The sequence below is a fragment of the Lepidochelys kempii genome, chromosome 3, assembly GCF_965140285.1.
Source record: "Lepidochelys kempii isolate rLepKem1 chromosome 3, rLepKem1.hap1, whole genome shotgun sequence".
Taxonomy (NCBI): Eukaryota; Metazoa; Chordata; order Testudines; family Cheloniidae; genus Lepidochelys; species Lepidochelys kempii.
The window spans coordinates 81,133,561-81,153,104 of record NC_136382.1 but is presented as its reverse complement, the minus strand read 5'-3'; the positions used below and the strand labels follow the sequence as shown (position 1 = coordinate 81,153,104).

General features: G+C 40.0%; 1 protein-coding gene across 5 annotated transcripts in view; it reads left to right on the top strand.

Moving 5' to 3' along the window:
- Nucleotides 1–19,544, top strand: part of HACE1 (HECT domain and ankyrin repeat containing E3 ubiquitin protein ligase 1) — a 91,803-nt gene that overhangs the window by 43,866 nt on the left and 28,393 nt on the right. For all 5 annotated transcript variants that reach the window (XM_073336881.1, XM_073336880.2, XM_073336879.1 and 2 more), the window contains 7 exons: nt 3,740–4,077; nt 6,472–6,540; nt 7,265–7,352; nt 10,271–10,382; nt 10,480–10,577; nt 10,777–10,864; nt 12,650–12,799. In XM_073336881.1, the coding sequence (XP_073192982.1) occupies nt 3,740–4,077; nt 6,472–6,540; nt 7,265–7,352; nt 10,271–10,382; nt 10,480–10,577; nt 10,777–10,864; nt 12,650–12,799 (943 nt within the window). The remainder of the gene's footprint in view (nt 1–3,739; nt 4,078–6,471; nt 6,541–7,264; nt 7,353–10,270; nt 10,383–10,479; nt 10,578–10,776; nt 10,865–12,649; nt 12,800–19,544) is intronic.

Below are 19,544 nucleotides of genomic sequence, written 5' to 3'. Positions count from 1 at the left end.
TTGGAACAAGCAGGTTAGTCTGGCCTCTGATTGATACATGGCTAGATTTACCTCGCTGTACCTTCTCTGTGAGTGACTGCAGTGTGACCTAGAGGAATGAGTCCCCTAGACAGGGGATGGGGGGAAGCAAATGAGTACAAAACAAATCTGGTCTATTTTTTGTTTTGATCCACTCCATCTATCTTTTACATCTTTGGCTGGCAGCAGACGGTGCAGAAGGACTGCATGCCATCCACATCTCTTGCCTGCCCGCAGAAGATGGTACAGTGGGACTGCTAGCAATCCATATCGCCTGCCTGCTCACCATAAGACAGTTCAATAGGACTGACTGCAGGACTAAAGAGCATGACCTGGTCAAGTCACTCCAAATTTAGTCCCTGCGCCCGTGTCTGCCCAGGCGCTCCTGGCCGATGTGGCCAGGAGCACCTCGGACATGATGATGACTACTACCAGTCATATTGCACTGTCTGCTGCCACAAGGCAATGGGTTGCTGCTACTGTGTAGCAATGCAGTACCGCATCTGCCAGCACCCAGGAGACATAGGGTGACGGTTACCTGAGCGGGCTCCATGCTTGCCGTGGTATGGCATCTGCACAGGTAACTTAGGAAAAAAGGCGCGAAACGATTGTCTGCCCTTGCTTTCACGGAGGGAGGGAGGGAAGGGGGGCCTGACGATATGTACCCAGAACCACCCGCGACAATGTTTTAGCCCCATCAGGCATTGGGATCTAAACCCAGAATTCTAATGGGCAGCGGAGACTGCGGGAACTGTGGGATAGCTACCCACAGTGCAACACTCCGGAAGTCGACGCTTGCCTCGGTACTGTGGAAGCACTCCGCCGAGTTAATGCACTTAGAGCATTTTCTGTGGGGACACACACACTCGAATATATAAAACCGATTTCTAAAAAAACGACTTCTATAAATTCGACCTTATTCCGTAGTGTAGACATACACTAAGAGATCACTGGGACAAATAAATGTTAGACATGCTATGTCTGAATTGTGGCTTAGTATTCTGTAGGCTTCAGTGCCTGTATTAAGTTTTTAATCCTCTTGTTCTGCTGATTTTTTTAAGAAGTCTTTGATTTTTTTCTGATAGTTTTGTTAAATATGACAGTGTACTAATGAACCTCTTTGCATAATCTCCTTGTCCTAATCAGAGAAGCCTGTAACATTTGATTCTCTCATTTCTAGAATCAAATTATGATTTTTTGTTGTCATATGGCTATCGCTTTTATGGACTAGTGGTTCCCTGCTCTAAAACTTGTTAAAACTAAAACATTTGTCAGTTGACTGGAAGGTATTGCTGTATACTGCAGCATGAGAGCTGGGTTTGATTTCTGGCATTCCAGGTCAGTAGAGAAGTGGCTCTCAACCTTTCTGGATTACTGTACCCCTTTCAAGAGTCTGATTTGTCTTTCGTACCTGCAAGTTTCACCTCACTTAAACTACTTGCTTACAAATTCGACATAGAAATACAAAAGTGTCACAGTACACTATTATTGAAATATGGTACACGTACCCCTGGTTGAGAACCACTGTAGTAGAGAATGAAAGTGCTGCACGAGCAACATGAATAGGTTTAAGGGAAGGGGTAGTGCCATGTGTTACTGAACGGTAGCCTTTCTGGACACACAAAATAAAAATGATGTGACTCAAAGGATGTTTGATATAGGTGCTAGAATCATAGAAATATAAAACTGGAAGGGGCCTTGAGAGGTCAAGTACAGGCCCTTGCGCAAGGAGAAAATGGAGATCAGTTACTTTTTCCTTATTCATATTGGATATAGAATAGAATTAAATTAATTCTTACCATTATAGAATGAAGTGTAAGGTCTACATTTTTAAAAGCCAATGAAGTTGGTTTCTTGGTGACCACTTCAACTAAGTCATCCTGCTTAGGCATGGTCATTAATGCTGGCATAAAACGTAGACCGCTTTGGAAGTGTGTGTGGGTGGGGCGGATTCACATTTGGTAAGTTATAATGTTGAAATAGGAAAACAGGAACTGAAACTGTCTCGACCACAGCTCTGAATACAATCTGAATGAATTTTGGGTCAGACCTCCAGGAATACCAATTTGATGCCTTAAGGGCATAATGGAACAGAGAATTAAAAACAGGAGTCCTAAGAAATCAAGAAGGGTGTCTGATAAGCATCTGAAATACTTAGGAGAAAGCACGCTTTAGAAATGCAAGGCTAGATTTGTCTTTCTGAGTATATATGTTATGTATACAGCTACTTTTTAATCTGATTTTTCTGTAATTCAGTAAATCTTGTTTTTAATTAAAACATTTAAGTCTTACATTGTTTTGTGGTAAAGTCTGTCATGCATCCTTGAAGGGAAGCTAACCTTCTGATCTCTTGTGAGAAATAATTGAGGTAAAAATGACTCCTATGTTGAAGCACTCAGTTGATGTGACCCCTAAGAAGTGTCATCCGTATGCTGTTTTGTCAGCATGGGTGCAAAGAAAACAGGTATCAGTCAGTGGCAGGAACAGAGTACTGAAGTTATAAGGGGAGAGGTCCAGATCCCACTTCTCAAGCACAGCAGAACCCTGTTTACTGACCCTCCCTTAACAGGCTCTACACATTTTACCAGATGAACCAGGACTCCAGGATCAGAAGTGGGCAATCTCTCCTGTGGCCACTAGATGGTGCTGCAGCATCACATTTTCCCATTTTCTGTTTTTTCCAGAATTTGGATTATCTGATCTGGTTCCGGTTCCAATTTGACCAGATTAATGGGGTTCTACTGTACCTCTGCAATAATGCTTTTAAGATGGGGGATGAACTGATAATACGTGGGTGCATACAAAAGCTGCCTTACTTAATCCATACTCTTCAGTTACACCTCTAGTGAGCTATGGTCTTAAACAAAATAGATACTAAATATCTTGTCCTGTAAAAAAAACAAAACCAAAACCAAAAAAAACAACAAAAATTAAACTGCTCTATGAATCAGGTTGCAAAATAGTGAATGAGATTGGTTTTTAAAGGGCAGTGGGGAAACTTCCATAATTATACCAATAAACTTATTTCTAGCTGGTGAAATGATCATATTAGCCATATGAACTGAGATGTTGGTGATACTAGCAGAACTACTCATAAAAATACTAATTTTGGTCCTGCTCTGGCAAACTGTATGTTGATGGTTAGTGTGCGCTTGCATAGAGCCCTGTTGACTTAACTGGGGCTCTGTATAGGTGCAAGGGTCCACCTGATTGGAGCAGCTTGCTTGATCTAGATATAAAAAAGAACAGACTTGTTCAGACTTCCAACATTTCAAATAGTATACTCAGGATTGTTAAGACTTGAATTTCATCTGTCTCACTGCCTGACCCTAGCAGTTAGGATAGTGCTACTTCTGGTCAGTGGTGTGTACATAGCAACTGCTGGACCAGCATGCATGTGTGAGAGAGTTATAAATTAAAGTTGTATAAAACACCAGGTGATCATATATCTCTTCTTTATCTACTACTTGATTCCCCTCCCCTGTTCCTTTCTCCACGGTTGTATGTAGGTTTTTTAGATTATTGTATGGATATGTGAAAAGATTTTACTTGAACAAGTACTTGACTCATCTATGAGATAAGCTTTATTAGAATTTAATTCAGCAGCTTCACCATTTGCATGGAAGTCCTGCTGTACTTGTCTTTATTTATGGTGTGATCTTATTTCTAATATTCACGAATATGTCCAATTACATTTTTGTCATTTCCTTGTGCGTTGCAGCCGCTGGAATTACTCTGGCACTCATTAGATGAATGGCTAGTTCTAATAGCTACAGAATTGATGAAAAACAAGAGAGACTCTGCCAACATTACATCCATTTTACTAAAGCAGAAAGGGCCAAATCAGCAGGATGATACTCTTAAGCCTGCCTTTGATGCTGCAGGAACTGAGAGCAGAGAAAAGCTATCTACTGACACAGGGGATTCTAAAGCATATGATGTTGCAAGGAAGCAGGAAGCTTGTGCGGATTGCCAGGATGTTATCTCAGTGACAGCAAACAGGCTGAGTGCTGTCATTCAAGCGTTTTATATGTGCTGCTCCTGTCAGATGCCTCAAGGGTAAGGAGGATTCTGCTCATTATCTAAAATTTTATTTTTTAAAATTAGTCTGATTTCTTGTGAAAATATGAATACTGACACATTAAACTAACGACAATGAAGGGATTGCTCTGTGCTTCTTTCATTTGTTCAAGTATTTTATTTTCCTAACGCTTCTAAACAATGTAGCTTACCTTCCTTTTCTTAGTGTTGCTGCTGTCTCATGAAAATTCTCAGTGCGATTCTGCTCACATGGAGTATCTTGAGTAGTTTATGCCTTTTTTGTCTTATTACATGTGATAGTTGTGGGAAAACGTGATCTCCTAGGGTTCAACTACTTCCACTTTATATTCCACATGTGAAGTCCTCCCTAGTTTCACATAATTATGTTCATAACTGCTACTATAATTGTGATGTCAGAAAAATCAGAACGGTCATTCATGCAAAAATAAGCACCGGTGGCAGAACTCATCTGACTTGATGTTGCAGAGAATTGTAATGGTGTACAAAACCTTTATCTCTAGGTCACACCCATTATGAATTCAGTCCCAGGTTAGCAGACACTAAAAAGCTGTTACCCTATGACATCTGTTCTAATGGCCCATGTGAAATAGATTGGTGGTCTCAGTCCAATACCTATAAAAGTGGCAAAGAGTCCTGTGGCACCTTATAGACTAACAGGCGTATTGGAGCATAAGCTTTTGTGGGTGAATACCCACTTCGTTGGATGCAGTCCAATACCTAGTTAGTAGACAAGTGTCTCCATTATAACTGAACTCTTCTTGTTAATCTATTGGACATAAAGGATTGAACTTGCCTTGATAATATGCTACTTGCCCTGGAAGCATAACACTGTTGGTATTAGTGGGATAGTGTAAGAGAGCTTGTATTGCTGCTCCCTCAGTTTTACTAAGGCTAGAATTTCATTGAATAGTATTGTCCATGCAACACTTCTTTCACAAATTCAAATCTAAAAGAAAATGTTTCTGCTTTCATAAATATACTTAGCAGTAGGAGTAATAAAAAAAAAACTTCTTGTCTAACTCTACAAGATTAGATTAGAATCCAGAGGATATTCCCAACAGAGCAAAATTAATTGAAGGCTGATCAGTTGTAGATGGAAGTTTTTTGACACGGGCAACATGTCCTCTTTTTTAAGTTGAGAAGGGAGTCAAACTTTTACAGTCTCCAACTCTTTCTAAATATTGAGTATACTTTGGAAAATAGATTAAAGAAAACTAGAAAAATAGGTTAAAAATGGGGTTCCCCCTCTAAGTGAGGATTATAATGATTGCACAAAACTCTTAGCCACTCAGTGGTTAGCACAATACTGGATGTAGATATAGGGTAGGCTTAAAACCATAAAAACTTTTAAAAGCATTTAATATATTTTAAAATAACTTCAGGTCTTGGCAGTTAAGAGGAAGTTCCAGAACTGTTCTCCTGCAAGAACTGATAAATCAGAAGCCTAAAGCAGTGTAAAAGATGCAGTTCCCTAAAATGTTTGAGGTCTTTTATGTCATCACCTCTTGCTGGAGAAATACAGGTTTCTGAGTTCAGGTGTGGGCAGGTGAAAGGTCATGATCATATTAATGTCTTTTGGCTTGGTCGATACTACAGACTTATGTCTCTATAACTACATTGCTCACGGGTTTGGAAAATCCACATCCCTGAGCGACGCAGTTATGCTAACTTAACTCCCAGTGCAGACAGTGCTATGTCAACAGGAGGGCTTCTCCTGTCAGCATAGCTACCGCCTCTCAGGGAGGCAGAGTACCTACCAGGGATGTAGGTAGCATCTCCACTAAGTGCTACAGTGGTGCAGCTGCAGCTCTGTATGTGTAGACAAGCCTTTGGTATCTGTGTTTGTATTAAATGTTTTAGTTCATCTTCAGATGTTAATACCTTTTGAGATCTATCTTAAACAGTTAAAAGCTCCACTAAAAACATAGTAATGTTAACATTCTCTGTATATTTAGATATAAACTCAAGATGTTAGGTGCTCTTAACGTTATAGTAGAAAGGATGTATGCACTGGATGATACAATTTAGCGTGTATTCCCACCTGCATAGTGAAAGAAGCAAAAATTCTGCAGAAAAAGCATGTGATCAGTTAGGCTGTAACATAAATCATACGCCCAGGAGAGCAGTTACCAGTCAGGCTGCATGACTCTTTGACTCTTCTTGCCTTCTTGATTGCTTTACATTGCATCCACAGTGGTGGTGTTTAATCTTATAGTATATCTAGTTAGTTATATACTTGAAAAATCCTTTACCTCAACATGATACAGGGATTGCATAGGATTTTTTTACTTAAAATTACAAGGTTTGTTGTATAATCTTAAATTCTCCATTTGTTTTATTTTCATTGAACAAAAATTATTTACAACTAAGTATATTTTGTTTGTATTACAGGATGACATCACCTCGTTTTATAGAATTTGTCTGCAAACATGACAATGTTCTTAAGTGCTTCGTTAACCGGTAGGCCTTCAAAAGTTTGTTTTTACTTGACTAAAATGTTAGTTACAAATTCATATTTAATTGTGATTCAGAGGTGTTCGTTGCTGGGTACAATCCTGATCTAGCATGTATTCATACACATCTAACTATGCACATTAGTAGGCCCATTGCACTCTGTGGAAGTACTCCTGTGCATAAATGATGCATGTCCACAAGCGTTTATAGGAACGAGGCTTGAATGAATATGTATGTAAGCAACTGTTCTGTATGTTTCGTATCCCAAAACTTGTCAAGAAAGAACTAGAACTATTGGTCTGTGAGTAGGTGCCATTTCCTACGCTGCTCCAAACACAGCCCACACGAGCGGTCAGAATTACCCTCCATCTCCCAAGAGTTTGGTTTACTCACAAAAGGAATGTTGAATGAAACATGTAGCCTAGTTTGTCTTCTCCTTATGCTTGGCTGCTCCCATAGTTCCTCTGAGGATTGCTCCGTCTACTCCCTTGTCCTCTCTCTGAAGAGCCTCTTTAGGTGAGGTGAGGTAATGCAAGCCTCCCGCGAAATGAGTCAGGAAAACACACTTTATGCAATGACCTTGTTTCTTGAAAATATCCTGTAATCATTTTTGGTTTGTTAGACTTTTTAAAATACCTTTTTAGGTATGCTCATTTCTGTCATGAGACTTTGGTTAGATCTGTGCACCAGCAACTAGTAAACTTCCAACCTAAAACGTTTTTTTTTTCAGAAACCCCAAAATAATTTTTGACCACTTTCATTTTCTCCTTGAGTGCCCTGAACTGATGTCAAGATTCATGCACATCATAAAAGCACAGGTAAATGTTAAGCACTGCTTATTTACATCTTCAATACAACACTCTTTTTTTTCATTTGCACAGCCATAAAGTACTGATTAACTCTAAACAGTGGAGGTTAACTACCTCTAGTATTTGAGCTTAAACAAATAGATTGTGATAGTTGTCAGGGTGAACTTTTTAACTGCTATCTTTTCCACTTAAAATATAACTGAAGTACTTTGAGGACAATTGTGACCAACTGTTTCTGGCCTGTAGCTGCGCAATGATTAGTCTGAGTCTTCAATTTATAATTCTGCTATGGCTGCTCACTTCAGTCAGATATGTTGCCAGGACACTCTTACTCTCTGTAGTATACCTCCTACCACCTGTCACGTGCCATCTGAGGTTAAAAAACTTGGGTATTATTGCAATTGCTTTCTTTCTTTTTTGTGTTCCTGTGAGTTAAGTAAAAGGGCAGGAAACAAAACCCAGTACAGTCAGTGTATTACTGCTGCAAACAAGGCCATACATGTTAGCATCGGCTGCAATGTGATCATTATCCAAGTCTGCATTAGGACTGCTGGTGGGTGGCTTGTGGCCAGCACTTTGTGTTTCTTTCAATCTTCAACAAATTGCACAAGAGAGCACCTTTACTCCTGGGGATAGTCTGGTGATTTCCTAATATTCTCTGTAGTCCTGCTCATTAGAAAGACCTATGATAAGAAACCATTTTTGTTGGTCCTTTAGACAAGTTTCTCTAAAGATTTGCTCAAATCCTAAGAAGGCATGGAGGCCAGCTCTGGGCCATGCTGCCTGAGTAGCAAAAATCTCTTTAAAGAAATTCTGTATTTTGAGAGTTATAAAGGTCTGGAGAGGATTCCCCTCTTCTCCATAGTCCACAAAGGAAAAAAATTATTTTAAGAACTTAGAGTTTATGAACCCACGTCCATTGCCATGTGACTAACTTTTCAGGGTAGGGTGTGAGGTGTGTGCTAGCTGTCAGTGCCCTAGATGATTTTCAATTCTATTCCATATTGTACCCAGCCAAGCCCCGTATTCTGGTATCCTATCCACTGAAGCAAGTAAAGGCACGTTCTGCTTCCCCCAAGTGATGATCAGTGGGGAGAGAACACACCTCGTGTCAGGCTTTGTTCTAAGCAAAATCCCTAACAGTCGCCACAATTGTTTGAATCTTATGAGTCAAACAAGATGGAACTACCTTTCTGGTGAGATCTGCTGAAAAATGTCATTTTGTATAGATTTCTAGGGAATCCTGGCTGTTTCCATTTCCATAGCTCTTATTTGCTATTGGATTAGAGGTCACAAAAGTACTTTGAATTACTGTAAATCATACCTTTCATTGTTGCTGTCATTTTAATGACAGTGTTGACTTTTCTATTGAGAGTTATATTTGGTTTTTTGTTTGTATCTTAGAACAGCTTCTACTTTTAGTTTTAAGATAAACCTGCAATGGTGGACAAAACACCATATGAATAAGGATTTAAAATATTGAATTTCTGAGTCAGTAATTCTCATTATAGTCTCTGGAGTATCAGGGGACTCTACAATAAAACATTCTGAGAATCCAACAGTGGGGGTTTTGGGTGTTGTGAGGGGAGGTGGGTCTATGAGACTTTTTCCTTTATTAAATTGAGGAAACAGAGAATCAGTACCCTAAATGAGGAAAACCTCTTTCATCAAACAGCTTCTTAAAAACCAGAGCAGTTTCACATTAAGGCCCTGTCTATGCTACATAATTTAAATAAGTTTGTAACCACTTAGCAGCATGGTTGGCCATAAACATGATTTGTCTCCACAACTCTCTGTTCACTGTCAGCTGCCACAGTTGATAACCTGTCAAGTATCAGGGGGTAGCTGTGTTAGTCTATACCCACAAAAACAACAAGGCACCTTAAAGACTAACAGATTTATTTGAGCATAAGCTTTTGTGGGTAAAAAACCCACTTCTTCAGTGCATCTCAAATAATGCATCTTCAGTGCATCTCCCCAAGTCCTGTGTGGAAAGGACTTCAAAGCTTGACGGTGTAACTGGTGAGGCCAGTCCTCCTTGCCTGAACACTTAACCCGCAATGCTGCTTCTGGCATTTTCTCTAAGCGTTCTGTCTGCTGAGATGTGTGAGAGAGCTGCCCACATTTCCCAGAATGCACTGATGCAGATAGCATAGTAAGTGCACATGCATAATTGTATTTTAACTATGGTTGTGAGATAGAAGTGATGTACTGAAAGACAAACACATAACTGGGTCACATGGGTGTCATGAACTGGTTACAAAAACATGGCTGTACTTGTTGTATGATCAGGGCCTAACTTCGGTCAAAACCAAATCAGACATACTGAATTTCTCTCAAAGCTGAAGAAAATAACTGACTTAAAAAAACCAACCAACCAAAAACCATTCTGAATTTGCTCACTTTTACCGAAGACCTCTTCCATCATCGTATTCGGTAAAGTCCTATTATTGTCTGGTACTATTGATTATGGCCTCTTTAGCATAGGGGATCAATGAGGAATAAGAATGGAAGCATATGCTTGTGTTAATATGTTAAATAGACCATGTGGAGGATAGTTTCAAAGAAAACATTATTCGTGAGAATTCATTATTGAACTTAAAAGTGAGCTAATTGGTTGCAAATGTATTCAATTACAGATCTAATGTTCAAAGTGCCTGGACATAAGCACTTGAATTGTTAAGTGTCGTCTTTTCCAAATACAAAAATGAGCTATACAGAATGTTTGTATATTCTTTTCTCAGGATTAGTGCTTGATTTTGCTTTTAGTTCCTTTGTGAAATCTTGTTGAAATGTCTAATTACTCTTTAATGAAGTCCCTTACTGGAGCTTAATATTTAAAGTGAATTTAACAGAATGCTTTGATTACTAGCCTTGAGTATGATTGACTAATACATTGGGCATTTTTCACCTGTTTTGTTTTGTAGCCCTTTAAAGATCGTTGTGAGTGGTTCTATGAACATTTGCACTCTGGACAGCCAGATTCAGACATGGTGCACAGACCAGTCAATGAAAATGACATCCTGTTGGTTCACAGAGGTATTAGACTACAAGGAGAAGGAGTGCATGTATAAAGTGCGTAATATTTTTGTGATTTTCTTTTAAGATATAAAATTAACTAGTGTTTCATATTTAGATTCTATTTTTAGGAGTAGCTGTGAAGTTGTGTTTAAAGCAAATTGTGCAAAGCTAAAGCAGGGGATTGCGGTGCGATTCCATGGCGAAGAAGGCATGGTGGGTAAAACCTTCATAAACAATTTTTTGATATACATATAAATCATTTATACTAATTCTAACTAAAATTTTAATCTAAATGAAATTTTAACAATACTCTTATACTTTTGCTTAAGAAATATATTTGGTTACTCATTTTGTTAAACTATTTGTAAAATTAAATTTCTTTGTGCTGTATTGTTATCCTTTTGACATGTAGGGTCAAGGTGTGGTACGTGAATGGTTTGATATCTTATCCAATGAGATAGTTAATCCAGATTATGCACTGTTCACCCAGTCAGCTGATGGTATGTTGGTATCTCTTGTTCTTCTAACTTTACATTTTGCTTCAGCAAATGATCATAATCTAAGGAAAAGGTCAGATAAATTATTCATAATGTAAACCGTTATCAATTAAGATATAAAGAACAGAAAAAATCCTTTGCTATTAAAGAAATAGTGTGCACTGTCCATTAACTACAACTGAGAACTAAGCAACTTTTATTAGTTGAAGTGTTGCTGACTGACTTGCCAGTATTGCTCTTTCTTTGGCATGGGTGGAGAAATTCTATTTTAGGTCTTTTTGACTTTCCAGTTTAATCTTCCTGTCTTTTTCTTGGTAGTAAGAAGACATACCTCATGCATCAGCAGCAAAAGGGTGCAGTCTTTCCCCTTGCAGTTACTTGTATGTCTGGGCTGATGCAGGCAGGATATGGGGAGTTTTTCATCACGTCTTGACATCAGCCCCACAACTGGTTTCTGCAGTAAAAACAGCTATTCATCTCCCTGGAATTGCTCTTCAGTGCCTAGCGTCTTGTCTCTTGGGTACCCAACAGATCTTCTAGCTGTAAAGCTTTCTTCAGCAGTAGGGATTGTCTGTCTCACTCCTTCTACCAGTTTCTTAGGAAACTGCAAAGAGAACCCAGCCAGCAAATGTTGCATCCTGAAAGCTGGGAAAAAGGATTTAGGAGGGTGTGTGAGAGAGACTGAACTTTCTGTCACCATGCTTTAATAGATGAAGAGGAGCTGTTAGGCTTTAATCCTGCAAACACTTAAAGTATGTTCAGAACTTTAGCCATGTGAATAGCCATGGAACTGCTTATGTGAGTAAAATGATGCCTGTGCATAAGGATTGTCGGTATTGGGGCTTATATGTAGTAGCTCATTATTACCCTTATGATGAGGGCATAATTCAGAGTCATCCCTGATTGTCTATTAAAATTCCATTTTAACCCATTTCTTTCCTAAATCACTTTAGTCCTGCTGAATGTAGTACAGAAATTACAATATGAATTAGAATATGCTAAAAACAAACACACACAAAAACCAGAACAAATTTTTACTTCAGTGTTTCAGATAATCAAACAAGCTGATTACTTAGGTAGAAGAAAAATAACTTTGAAATAGACCACAGGTAAGTACAGCTACACTTAAGCAAGTTGTTTGGCTCTAATTATAGTCTATTGAACAATGCACGCTAATTCTAAAAGTCTGGAGAACTTGCTTCAACTTTTTATTATGTAGAAAGTTACTGAGAACTTGAAATTACATAATTAAATTTTAATTATACAGAGGAACATTTCCTCCTCCTTTTTCATAGTGTCAGACCTTGCCTATTGTAAGTTGTGCCCAAGTTTTGGCTATGCGTGTTTTATATTCGCTCTAGATGGCCTTTATACTTTAACTCCAAACCAGCAAGAATGTAAATATTTCTGAAAAATATTCAAATTTTTGTAAATTCAGTAGATTGAGGTGAAGAAGGTACACACACTTTGGCCCTGGGAAATGTTGTTTTTGTTTGAAATGTTAAGAATATATATGTGCAGTAAGAAATATCAAAGTTTCAGTTTTAATCAGTAATTACAAGTTTTATCCTGTTTTTTTGCTTTTTGCTTTTTTTGCTTTTGGTCACAATAGATTGCTCTGAAAAGGGGGTAGTGTGGGTGTGTTTTTGTTTTTGTTGTCCTACGAACAAATTGCAACTGTTGAATATATTTGAGAGATTCAAATTACAGTAAAAATTATATAGGCTGCAGTTGTAAGATACAGGCTAAAACTATGACTAAATATAATAGCACCCTTTTGTTTCATAGGAACAACCTTCCAGCCAAACAGCAACTCTTCTGTAAATCCTGATCACTTGAACTACTTTCGATTTGCTGGACAGATCTTGGGTTTAGCTCTGAATCACAGGCAGCTGGTCAACATTTACTTCACAAGGTCATTCTACAAGCATATTCTTGGTATGGTTCTATTAAAATCCTGTTTTAGACAACAAATTCATTTCAGTAAATGATATAAATGATGTGGCTTGGTGGTACAGTTACTTAGGTACTAGGCTTTCATCTTTGGTGACCTATGGTAAAAAATGGTGGATGTGAAAGTAAGTCTTTTTTTGCCTGCATCAGAGTTGTAGCACAATATGTCATGACTGGCATTCTCTGAAGAAAGACTTAGATTGGAATACTAAAGTTGTTGAAAATGGAAGTATACTGGGTACTTCTGTACGGGGAATCTTAGTAGAGCAACTTTTGCGCTATATCAACTGGAGCAAATAGCTCGTCCTTCACTATTAACCAATATATGAAGCTCACTTGTGGATTTTTCTTAAGAAAAAATTACAGTGCCACTGCTATAACCCCTTTCAAGTGTAAATATATAATTAGTGGCCACTGCCACTTTGCATTCGATTGTCTTTTTAAAAGCATTCTTAGTTCAGAGACCAGAAGTACAGGCATTATAGCCAGCAGGTTTATTAGTTTTATCATGTAATAACACCCTGTTGATATTGAAATGGCACGTTCATTCTAAACCTTGTTTTCCAAGGTTTGTAATTTCTTAGATATGTTCTGGTCTGAAATTACTTACGTTCCTTAGCCTAGAAGTATGAGACCTTTCAGGAATTCTGACAAAAATCTCTTCATAGTGGATCCGTGAACTCTAATTCAAACATTCGGGGTTTTAACTTAAAACTCTATCCCTCAGTGAAGGGTGCTTGATTTGATAACTTATGAAAAAGATTGACTAAGAAGTTTTTCCAGTGAATGAAAATAGTTCCCCTCTTGCCCCCCCTCCCCCCGCACTTTGATAAATTTGCAACGTTGTCTTAACTAAGAAACTTGCCAGATCTACGGAAAAAAATCTACTACTCCACTCTTACCATAAACACCCTCATACACACTCAGGTTCTCATCCCATTGCACCAAAGTAAATCTGTATTTTTACCACCACCAATACTAACCATTCCTTCCCCTGACAAATTTATTACTTCTCAGTAGTGGCTCGTTGATGCTGCTGCAGTAGCCTTCTGTCAAGGTTCCTCCCCCACTCTGAACTCTAGGGTACAGATGTGGGACCTGCATGAAAAACCTCCTAAGCTTCTCTTTACCAGCTTAGGTCAAAACTTCCCCAAGGTACAAAATATTCCACCCGTTGTCCTTGGACTGGCCGCTACCACCACCAAACTAATACTGGTTACTGGGGAAGAGCTGTTTGGACGCGTCCTTCCCCCCAAAATACTTCCCCAAACCTTGCACCCCACTTCCTGGACAAGGTTTGGTAAAAAGCCTCACCAATTTGCCTAGGTGACTACAGACCCAGACCCTTGGATCTTAAGAACAATGAACAATCCTCCCAACACTTGCACCCCCCCTTTCCTGGGAAATGTTGGATAAAAAGCCTCACCAATTTGCATAGGTGACCACAGACCCAAATCCTTGGATCTGAGAACAATGAAAAAGCATTCAGTTTTTTACAAGAAGACTTTTAATAAAAATAGAAGTAAATAGAAATAAAGAAATCCCCCCTGTAAAATCAGGATGGTAGATATCTTACAGGGTAATTAGATTCAAAAACATAGAGAACCCCTCTAGGCAAAACCTTAAGTTACTAAAAAGATACACAGACAGAAATAGTTATTCTATTCAGCACAATTCTTTTCTCAGCCATCTAAAGAAATCATAATCTAACACATACCTAGCTAGATTACTTACTAAAAGTTCTAAGACTCCATTCCTGGTCTATCCCCGACAAAGACCAGCATATAGACAGACACACAGACCCTTTGTTTCTCTCCCTCCTCCCAGCTTTTGAAAGTATCTTGTCTCCTCATTGGTCATTTTGGTCAGGTGCCAGCGAGGTTACCTTTAGCTTCTTAACCCTTTACAGGTGAGAGGAGCTTTCCCCTGGCCAGGAGGGATTTCAAAGGGGTTTACCCTTCCCTTTATATTTATGACACCTTCTCACCCTCTTTTTCTTTTCAATGGAACTATTTTTGAGTCATCATTTAGAATGTAAGTTTTGTGTCCTTTCTATAAACTATCCTCTCGGAATCTAACAACTCTTAATAGAAAGGAGATTATTCTTGCTCAAGTTTCCAAAGAATTTCATACCAATTTCTATAGTACCCTTTTGGTTTCACCCACCTTAAATTCTATGGGATTTTTCCATAAGAGTCTCATGGCTGCCATAGCTGCCTCAGCATAACCATGTCCACCATAACCTCAAGTTTTTCTCCCGTGGGAGAACCCTAGTGTCTCAAAGGTTGCCCCAGATGCAACAGCACTGTTCCAGTCCCCAGAAATGTGCTGGAGTTCTGTTCTGTTCTTCTTTAGAAATGGGGAAACTAAGAACTCTGGTGTCTTTGACTCCTCCCTGAGGAAAAAGCACGCATCTGTTCTTCTTTGAGGACCTCTGTGCAGTACCCTTATGGGATATGTTGTCTCTGGCATTGAGCTGCAGAAGAGCCATGAAAAGCAGTGTCCTTTGGGGAGTGCACGAGAAGTCTTGGATGAGGGTGACTTCATTTCCTACTAGGCTCATCTAGTGTCTCAGTGTGCCTACAGCCTGGATAGCCTGGGCTAATGGATGGTGCAGAGACCCCAGCCTCAGTGCAGAGGTTGTCTTATGCAGGACCCAAAATGGGTTTTACTGCTCTGGCATCAGTGCCAGCTTTTTGCCATGGACTTGAGACCAGAATCTCCTTGGTTGCATGCTGGGAATGAATCCTTCACCTAGCACCAAAGACCAAGTTGGCACCACCTTAAAAGTTTCTTTAGCGCCAGTGCTAACACAAGAAGTGCCCATCTTGCCACCCGCTCCTCACATGATGATTTGGCACTCCTTCTGTTCATCTACTGTCTCAGCTCTACAAGGGTTCATTCAGAGGTCCATTCAGGTAAAAGAAAGGAGAAGCAGCACCTCCTCATGAGACACAAAAAAGAAAAGAGGATTTCTTGTCTCTCCTATATTCGCTGACACACAACTGCCTCAGAAATTCTCAAATGGTACCACTCTCATCTCTTTTCAAAGCTCCTTTCGAGTTGGACATCTCGGCACCAGTTAACTTGGACTTCTAACCAGTTCAGATCCCAATAATACTTTGGATCTTTCTGTGTCTGAATCTAATAACCACCCTACAGCATGCTTTTCCACTGCTTGACTCTAAACTGAAACTTAATCCTCCAGTCCCAATCAACAGGTGCCTCTGAATATCTATGACCCCTTTGGAGATGAACTTTACAGGGTCCCCAGAATTGATCTCAGGGCACTGGACCTCTTCTCTTGTCTTAGGTCCAGAAGTCATGGAAATCTGCCATAGGCTTTCTTCAGCTGCTCATGTGGCCATACATACAGGACTCTGAAGACCCAGCACTGATTGTGGCACTGGTTCCAATGCCCTATCTGGCACCAGGGCCCCACTTGGCATTGATGCCCTCATAGTACCTATCATTCATCCAGTGCCAAAATAACCTTCCTCATCAGCACTGATGCTGCCACTGAATCCAGTAGATGTGCAGGAGGACCTGCCCATATCTAAGGAATGGGATGAGACTCCTTCAGAGTAACCATCTGAGTCCCCTTCGGAGGAACATACAGATAGTACCTTTCCTGAAGACCAAATTGGTTCCTCATCTGTTTACACTCCAAACAATCAGACTGTTTCAGGGGCTCCTGGGAAGAATGTCAGATACACGTCCGCTGCAAATGGGTCATGGCACCAGAGATATCCAATCCCGTTTGACATATTACAGGTACAGACTAGTGAGGAGTAGTCTCTGCCTCTTATTCTTTGATGGGTTGAGGATGACAGAACTATTTGACTATCTCCTTTTTCTTCCTTGTCTGCGACCAGGTGAGCAGACAGGATGTACAGTCCAGCAAACAATGGACATCAAACAACTTTTTCCAGCCAATTCCCTGGTGGTGTCTGCAGCATTAGAGAAAGTTAGAGGCAACAAAACCTCTCTTTCTGCTCCTGACCGAGGGATGTAAGCTGGATGCTTTTGGCAGGAGAGCCTACATGTCTAGACCTCCCAAATGGCTGATGACTAAACCATCTTGTCCTTCTGCAGTTACACTCTGGGATGCCATGAGCCCCATCTTGGAATCTTGACCGGAGGAACAGAAGGAAGTGGCTAAGTCCTTGGTCACAGATAGTTGTATGCTCACAAGACACTCTTAAGACCAGCATATGGTGCCTCAGACTTGAGTGCAAGGACAATGGCTTAGTTTCTCCTCCTACAGCTTCTGGTGCACGATTACTTTGGATCAGTGGATAGTGAACAGCACTGATGATGGATGCTCCATCCAATTCTGCATCAGGCCACTTCACCATTCTCTCCCATCTCATGAGAGAGTCCTATGGAAGAGGTGGATTCCCTCCTCAAGAAGGGAACCATAAAGGAGTTTCCAGAGGAATACTGTGGTAAAGGATTTTAACACCTTGGTTTCCTGATTCCCAAGAAGAGTGAATGTCTGAGGTCCATTCTGGATCTCACAAACCTCAACAGATACATAAGAACATCTCTTCCATTTCCCTGATTCCCAGGGTCACATAAGGAAGATCAGATTGGACAGAGCAAACATCATAGTAATAGCTGCAACATGGTCTTGTCAGCACTTGTATCCAGATCTCCTGCTGCTGGCCATGGTGCTGCTTTTTCATTGGCTTCTGTCCCCAGACTTCTTGTCTCAACAGCAAGGAAGGACTCTTCATCCTAGCATAGAGACACTCCACTTGTTATCTAACTTCTAAGCTACTTTGGGACTAATGTGAACAGTTCCTGATCTCAATGACCTCAAGCCATTCTCTTACAGCTTTTACTTTGAAATGTTATAAATAAAAATGGCCACTGTTGTCTGGGTGGCTTTGCTATATCTGAAGCTGAAGTTACTTCAATCTTTGAGTTCCTTCTAAACTTAGTCTCAGGATTTAGTAGTCTTCACCTCTCCCTGAAGGTCCATGTGGCACCAATATCTGCTTATCAGAATGTTTTGTTAAGGACAAACCCTTCTTTCACTTTACAGGTTCCTCAAGGGCATATTAAATGTTCCACCCTCTCGCCAATTAGAGAGTCCCTGTCAACATGGAATCTAAATCTTGTCCTAGTAAAGCTATTGGTACGCTCCTTATGAGCCTCTCGCTCAGGCTTCTCTCAAGCATATATCAATCAAAATGGCCTTCTTGATAGCAGAGGTAATTGGTAGGAAGATGAGCAAGTGAGCTTAGTGCTTGGATCACCACTCCACTCTATGCTGTGCTCATAAAGGACAAAATCATCCTGAGGCCGCATCCCAACTTCATGCCTAAGTTAGTCTCAGATTTCCATCATCTTAGTCTATTTCCTTTCTAACACCTCATTCCCACCCAGGGGAAGCAGATACACTAGATATGAGGGTGCTTTACCTGGAAAAAAATTAAGCCCTTTCAATAATCAAATTGGTTATTTGCAGCATGTGGGAGAACCTATTACCAGACACTCTCCACAAGATTACATGTTGCTATGTTCCATATATTACCTTCGCTAGGAAAACAGTGCCTTGTTCGAAGACTCACTCCACAACCATCACCTCAGTGTCAGTGGCCCATCTTAGGCTGGCTTCCCCTGGTGGAGACTTGCAAAGAAGCCATTTGAGAATTCAGTGTACACTTTCACCAGGTGCTTCTCCTTAGACTTAGCATCATGCTCCAATGCCTGGTTTCGTGTAGCAGTTAAATTGTCCATATTTAGCTAAGAACTTCTCACCCACTATCTACCTGGTTGAGCCATGCTTGCTAAACTCCCATATGTGAGAAGCATATAGGCTGGTAACTACTGTGGTTAGAGTTAACTCTCTGTATCCATGCTACCCCCCCCCCCCCCCTTCCTCTTTGCTGTGGAGTAACATCAGGACACTGTAGTTTGGAAGAAGGAACTGGGGTAATTCCTTATGTAGAGTAAGGTGGTGATGTCACTCATACACAAGAACTCTTGTGCACCTGCCAGTGGATGTAGTTTTGCAAAGTAGCTTGACACCAGGGGTGACACATTGCAGTGAACTGCACAGAGGTAGCTCTTTAATAGTTACTAGTAAGTAATCTCGTTCACATTACTGTGCCGGCAGAGAAGAAAGCTGGAACTAAAAATTAAAGTAATTTCTTTGGCTCTGGCTATGACTGTGTGATAGGCAAGGAGTGACCAGGGCTGAGATTGGAGGAGTTGTTGATCTTCCCTCTTTCTCCAAGGATTCACGGCGGGGGGAAGATGGGGAAGGATCAGGTTAGCAGTGGTGCTTGCAAAATGTAAGCTGTAATTTAGATGTGTATTTGGGAAGGGGGATAAAAATAGGAAATTCTAAAACTTCTTTCTGTACTCAGCTGAGCCTCTAACAACTTTTGCTTTTCAGTCTCTTTACATTATAAAAGCAAATCTGGAAGTTGGTTTAGAGTTTCACAACTTAGTTTTTGTACTAAAAATGATTTGTAGCTAGACCACAATTGTTGCTGAAAGAGCAGCAAGTCTCATAGGAAATTGTAGAAAAAAGAAATCTAAAGAGCCAAGGAAATTAATTTATTCTGAGTATATAAAAGATCTCCATAACTACTTTCTTAGTATTTTTCTTCCAACTACAAACGGCTTTTTAGTGAAAAGAGACATTTTTTAAATATACTAAAGCAACTGGTTTTGTAAAACTTACTGGTTGTAAACACCTGTTGGACTGGTGTAT